This window comes from Mandrillus leucophaeus, unplaced genomic scaffold (assembly GCF_000951045.1).
Source record: "Mandrillus leucophaeus isolate KB7577 unplaced genomic scaffold, Mleu.le_1.0 Scaffold158, whole genome shotgun sequence".
NCBI lineage: Eukaryota > Metazoa > Chordata > Mammalia > Primates > Cercopithecidae > Mandrillus > Mandrillus leucophaeus.
Genome location: NW_012101565.1, coordinates 70,422 through 76,939, shown reverse-complemented (window position 1 = coordinate 76,939; position 6,518 = coordinate 70,422). Strand labels below are relative to the sequence as shown.

At 48.8% G+C, this 6,518-nt stretch overlaps 1 protein-coding gene across 1 annotated transcript in view; it reads right to left on the bottom strand.

Annotated features, from left to right (window-relative positions):
- Positions 1–5,390: 5,390 nt before the first annotated feature.
- Positions 5,391–6,518, bottom strand: part of PSCA (prostate stem cell antigen) — a 9,026-nt gene continuing 7,898 nt past the window's right edge. The window contains exon 3 of the mRNA XM_011975611.1: positions 5,391–6,194. Coding sequence (XP_011831001.1) covers positions 5,983–6,194 — 212 coding nt within the window. The 3' untranslated portion in view covers positions 5,391–5,982. The remainder of the gene's footprint in view (positions 6,195–6,518) is intronic.

Sequence of the window (6,518 nt, the reverse complement as noted above, 5' to 3'; positions counted from 1 at the left end):
CTAAAGTAATATTAGAAATGTCTTAAGAATTGCCAGCATACATTTTTGTTTGCAATTATTAATAAGCAATTTCATACTTACCCCTGCCAAATACTATAAGTTGTCAAAATTTGGCAGAGGGTTTACAAAACTATAAACCCAGCCCAAATCATAATGATCTTTGCTTGTGTAATCTTTAATAAATAAGCCATTGATATTGATTTAATGAATATATCTGCATCTTGAATTTAGTAAGACTATCATAACTTCTAATCCTGTGGCTTTAGCCAGTCTAGTGCACAGGCAGTAAGGAAGTTTGTTTTGGGAAAGGACTGTTATCGTGTTTGTTTCAAAGCTAAACTATAAACTAAGCTCCTCCCAAAGTCCAGGAATGAACAAGGACAGCCTGGAGGTTAAAAGCAAGATGGAGTCAGTTAGGTCAAATCTTTTTTCCCTATCTCAGTTATAATTTTGCAATGATGGTTTCATAACTTTAAATCATGACTATCATAGTTTTCATAAACAATCTAGGTAAACAATTCAGGTAATTAGGTAAATGTAATGGGATACATACTTGTAGAAAAATTTGTCATAATTTAGAATAGAAAGTTATATTAAATAATAGATATTTCACTATTTAGGTATTTTCCAATAAAATATATTGTAGGAAAACATTCATTCTTGCTTAAAAAAAAAGGTGTGTCTTTTTTAAAAAAGGTGAACAAGTTTTATCTAATTTAAAGCTTATTTAACGGTTATATATAAAACAAGGTAAAGGAACCAGGAAATAAGAGAGATGTAAAGAAAGTTATAAAAATAAAGAGGTATTTTTTGTGGTAAGAAAGCTTAAAGAGTAATAATTTTATATGAGAAAGAATCTTGTATGGTAAGTTTAGTCCTAAAATAAAATGACTGATTGTTTAAGAAAGAGGATGTTCAGGACAAAAGACAAAGTCCAGGCATGTGATGAATGGTCTGTATAAGTCATAGTAAGAGGATTTATTTTTTAAAAAAACCAAAAAACTTTATATGATCAAGTTGTTTATAAGTAAAGGGAAATTATATTGCTCTTCCTAGAGACTGGGCTTGATGTAAAAAAAATTTATGCACTAAATTCTTGGTTAGAACAATGAAATTTTCTTAATGGATTGATTTACTCTTAATAAATTATAACAGATTTTAATTTTTTTAACTGAAAGTTCAACTTTTATTGCATCTCACCATTTTTTGGCTTTTTCTCCCATTTTAAAAGGCATGTTTTCTTAAAGGTCTAAGGAAACGTTTTCTTTCAACATAATATTCTGTGCACTGCAGACGGTCTTTTCTTTTGCCTTTTGGTAAATGACCTCACAGATGTAACATTTTATTGAAATAATTCCTATGCCATGATTATTAGATTTGGTTTGCTTAGGAAAAGGATGATTTTTTGTTTTTGTTTTTGTTTGAGACGGAGTCTCACTCTGTTGCCCAGCCTGGAGTGCAATGGCGTGATCTCGGCTCACTACAGCCTCTACCTCTTGGGTTCAAGCGATTCTTCTGCCTCAGCCTCCCGAGTAGCTGGGACTACAGGGGCACACCACCATGCCCAGCTAATTTTTGTATTATTAATAGAGATGGGTTTCACCATATTGACAAGGCTGGTCTTGAACTCCTGACCTCATGATCTGCCCGCCTCAACCTCCCAAAGTACTGGGATTACAGGCATGAGCCACCACACCTGGCCGATATTTAATTTTTTTAATTAAAGTTATTACATTTGTGTATCTTCCTGTATGTGCTTTTAAAGTTCTTGTGACATTGAATTACAGGGCTTTGACTGCTGGGTCTGAAAAGGACACCAAGTCCTGCTCAATTTTTAAACACTGACAACAATTAAAACCCCACCTTTGGGCCCAGTAGAAGATGCCAATCAAAATCAACTGCATTCCTGAAACACAGGGACAGAAATTAAAGCTATTCAACTCCTCAAGGCCCATGGACTACCTCGGTAGAGGTGGGTGCATGAGATTGTAAGGGCTGATTTTAAAGATAAAATAAGTCAGTTTCTCTATAAATTAATCATTAATGTTGAAGGCACACTGAAGCAAGACCAGCATATGGGCCCCTGAGTCAAATTAACAAGGTTTTCTTGAAGTATTAACTGATTCCTATATAAAGATTGTAAAGGTTATGAAAGGCTTATGGAAGTTGTACCTTATGATCAAGATTAAAATTTTATAATTTTTAAATAAAATTTTGAAAAACAAATTTACTTAGCTTCTTGTACACCTGTCCAAGATTAGGCCTGTTTCTTATGAGTCCCCACAGGCACCTGAGAAAGACGCCATGGCCTACACTTGTGAACTTTTACAATACCTAAAGCTGTTGTTTTGGAAATAAACAGATGACTAACATCCTTAGTGCCTCCTACTCAGCCTCCTTAACAACTCCCATCCATACAGATTTGCACCCCCAGTGGATACCTATGGCCATGTGGTCACCTATTCAACCAGGCATAAATAGATTGTTTCTCATTTGGGATCATGAACCCAATGGTTACCAGCGTACCGATAACATTTGGTTCAGGGGTCAATGTACAACAAGACCAGAAAAGCCCTATGGTATACAATTATATAACATCACTTACCTGAGAGCTAAGCGGGCAATCCGCCTTATATTGGCTGGGGTTGAGGCTGCCATTGGCTTACTGACCCCATGGGGAAAATTTGCCTATCCTGAGGCAACTCTTCAAAACTTTACTTCTTCATTCTACACACTGTCTCATAAAACAGGAGACACTTAGATACATTAAAACTCTCTCTTGATTCCTTTGCAGATATAATAATGGATGATAGATTAGCATGAGATTAATTATTGCTTGAACAAGGGGACATGTGCACTATAATCATTAAAACCTGTTGTGTTTATTAATGCTGAGTTAATACCTGAGTTAACACCTCAGGTCAAATAGAAGAAAATGCTTGTAAAATATATGAGCAAGCTGCCCAGTTGCATAAATATAACAAAGGTTCTGATCTCAACTATATCTGATCAACCTTTAAAAGCGCCTTCCTGAGTCTCACTTGGTTCTGCCCTTCCTAGGAACTTTGTTAGCTATCTTGTTATTACTAATTGTTGGTCCTTGCTTGTTTATCTTCTTGGTAAACTTTGTGTCTTCTAGATTACAACAATAGGAAACATCCCAAAGGCTATGAAATGCTGGCAGATATTACACTAGGGTTTAGGGATTTGAGCTCTGCACTTTTTTCTTTTTTGCTTTTCTATCATTTCTAAAGATGAGGCAAAGTGGGAAGACAGGGAGGTGTGGGTTCCAGTCCAGGTGGAGCTGTGGGGCCCTGAGCGAATAGGTGACCTCTGGAGCCTGAGTACACCAGGGCTGCGGCCTGCACTGTTGGTGCAGGTGGCCCTCCTGGCTGGTCCTTGCCCTTGGAGAGGTCAGCCGTCTGTCCTTCGAGGAGGCAGCAGGATGGGGAGGACCTCTGTCCCCCATAAGCCATGTGGCCAGAGCAGGCTCCTGCCCCATCGTGGTGGTGTGAGGGAGGGGCAGGGCTGTGCATCCTCACAGGCCCTTAGCTCAGAGGCCCTGTGACCTGAGGGACAGCTCAGGAGGTCGAAGGGGGCCACAGGTTTCAGGTTGGCCCCGGCATCGAGAGCCCAGCGAGGCCTCCCGCGTCCTTGCCCTTCCTCTCCTCACCTGGCCCAAGGCATTCCAATGCAAGGAAGTCTGGGGAACAGAGTGTGTGGGTCCTGTCTTGCTCTGTCCTGGACACCTCCAGCCCAATGTGGATGGGCCCCAGCCCTGGAGCATGCTGCCTTGTGTCTCTGAACCTAAGCCCCAGGGAGAAGGACCCCCTTCCACCAGGGGATAGGGGCTACTGTGTGGGCACTGGAGTGGGCTGAGTCCTGCTCAGTGAGGACCGGCGCTCTTATCACTGAGGCATCTGCCTCTGCACTGCAGGCCTCCAGAGCTCCTCCCTGGCCATCCCAGCATTCTTGATCCTCTTTCCTTGCTTTTTTCTCCTAGTTCTTATCACCAGGGTAATTAGGAGCACCTGGAACAGCATGTCGACCATAGCAGGGGCTCGATAACTATGTGCTGAATGGACGGAGCCGAGCAGGGCACCAGCCTCCCTCACCCAGCGTCCTGGACGCTCCCCAGAGCAGGTCAGCAAGCCTGGGCTGGCAGCTTCAGGAGACACAGTGTGGCCAGCAGCACATGCCTGAGCCTAGGGCGCCAGTTCCCGCCCCAGAGCCCTGAGGGGTGCAAAGTTCTGTGCAGGTCTGCAGGGTCCTCCTGGAAAACAATGGCCTAGCCCTCAACTCTGGACTCGGCCCCGGGCCAAGGCAGGTCTGAGTGTGCCTTGGGCCCGGGAGGGTGGGGGGATGTCGGGCAGGCTGAAGCCCAGAGCTCACCATGGAAGCCCGGCAGGCTGGGCTGGGTGTAGGCGAGGTGGGGAGGGTGTGACCAGTGCCCAGGGTCACTCAGATGCTGGCCTGGGGAGCTGCACCCTGCTGACAGTGCCACCCTGGGCCCGTGGTGTTCAGGAGGGAGGTCTCCCCGTGAAGTCACATGTCAGACGGAAGGGCTCTTTCCAGCATAGCTCTGCCCACTGGCTGCTCCATGACCCTCCCCCAGAGGTCCAGGCCAGGGTTCCAGTCCTGGCTCGGTATGGGATGTGGGCAACAGACCCGTTCCCTTTCCTAAGCCTCTGTCTTCTCTTCTCTGAAAATCCCCCGAGCCCTACCCCTAACACCCTTGGAGGCCCCACCCTGAGCAGGTCCCCACTCAGGTCACAGACTGCACCCTCAGCCCTAGGGCAGGAGGCAGGCTGTGTGCGAAAGGCTTCTCCTGAGTGCAGGAGGCAAGTGTGGATGGCGTCCTCCCACTCAGGTGCCTGGGGATGATGGCGGGGCACAGGTTCTCCCAGAAAGAAGCCCCTGGCACTCCAGAGACAGAAGGGGCTGGGGTTCAGGGTTGGGGGAGGCCACCTGTCACTGGGGACCCTGCTGTAGTGTTTGGATGCTGTATGGCGGGTGTGCAGCGCTAAAACAAATTTTGAAAAATGGGGGTGCTCAAATGAGGCCAAAAGGACGAGTGGGAGCGTGAATGGTAGTAGCCCCTCCCCTCGGAACCCTCTCCTTCCTGTGAACTTTCTGGGTCCATCCTCCCAGCAGGGAGGGGTCATAGATGAGCCGGAAGGCTCAGAGAGTTCTGGCCACATGCTTCAGGCAACACAGCAAGTGCAAGTCCTGGGAACTGCCCTCCCCCACTCTGCAGGGACGTCCTCCTTTCGTGGCCAAGCTTTGCTCCTGTCAGGGCAGAGGCTGCAGCCCATATGACCAGGGCCCTGGACCAGACACAGCCCCGGATCCCGTCCCCACCTGGGGTGTGCAAGGACAGAGGGTCTCTCTGGCTTATTCAACAGGTGTTTATTAAGGGCCTACGCTGTGCTGAGGCTGCCGTTCAGGGAGCCCCATGAATGTGAGGTCTGGCCCCTCCCTTCAGGCCTCCAGGCCCCATCTCTGGAGCCTCCCAGGAACTCATGCTACCCCCGTCCTCCAGTTCTACTCAGTCCACTTCATCTCAGCCTTTGCTGGGCCCTCCTGAGTGCCTGTCCCCTGCTGGGTGTGGGGGACACCCATGGACCAGACCTGGCTCAGGTCATAGATGGGGTAGGCAGGGAAGGCTTCCTGGAGGAAGAGGTGCCTGAGCACAGGGTTAAGGGTGGAGAATGCTGGGCCATGGAAACAGCAGCAGAGAGGGTTGGAGGGGCCGTCTGCAGGCCGATCTGTGTCACTAGAGCCGATCTGCCGGTGGGAGTCCTGGAGAGGGCCATGGGAGGGTCAGGGTGGAGGGCAGAGGCGCAGAGGGACATGGTCAGACCTGTGTTAGGACGTGCCTCAGGAACCAGGACAGGCTCCCACTGGGCCGGGTGTGTGAGGAGTGGCACGGGGACCTGGGGCACCACACCCAGTGTGGGCTGCAGCAGGGCCCCCGGAAGCCTACAGCTGTCTGGGGCCCCAAAGCAGCAGGCTGAGCGCAGGGAGCAGTGCCAGGATGGCGGCAGCCGGCTGCAGGGCATGGGCCCCGCTGGCGTTGCACAAGTCGGTGTCACAGCAGGTGATGTTCTTCTTGCCCACGTAGTAGTCCTGTGAGTCATCCACGCAGTTTGAGCTGCAGCCTTTGCTGATGACGGTCAGGAGGCCCACGGCGCCTGGGGAGCAGCGGGACCCGGGGATGGGGCTGCCCTGCATGCTCACCCGCCTGACCTGTCCCAGGCCTCCTCCTGTCCCCACCCTGCCTGAAGCTCTAGAGTCCCCCTGGGCTGGCCTCAAGATTGCAAGCAGTGCAAGGGCCTGGTCTCAGCCCTATCCAGATGCCCAAGTCAAGTGGACCACCCACTGAACGTCAGCAATGGTGTGAATGAGTGAGCAAGCACAGGGATGGGGAGGGACAGAAGGATGGAGGAGTGGCAGATGGAGGATGGGGAGGGACAGATGGGTGGAGGAGTGGCAGATGGAGGATGGGGAGGGACAGA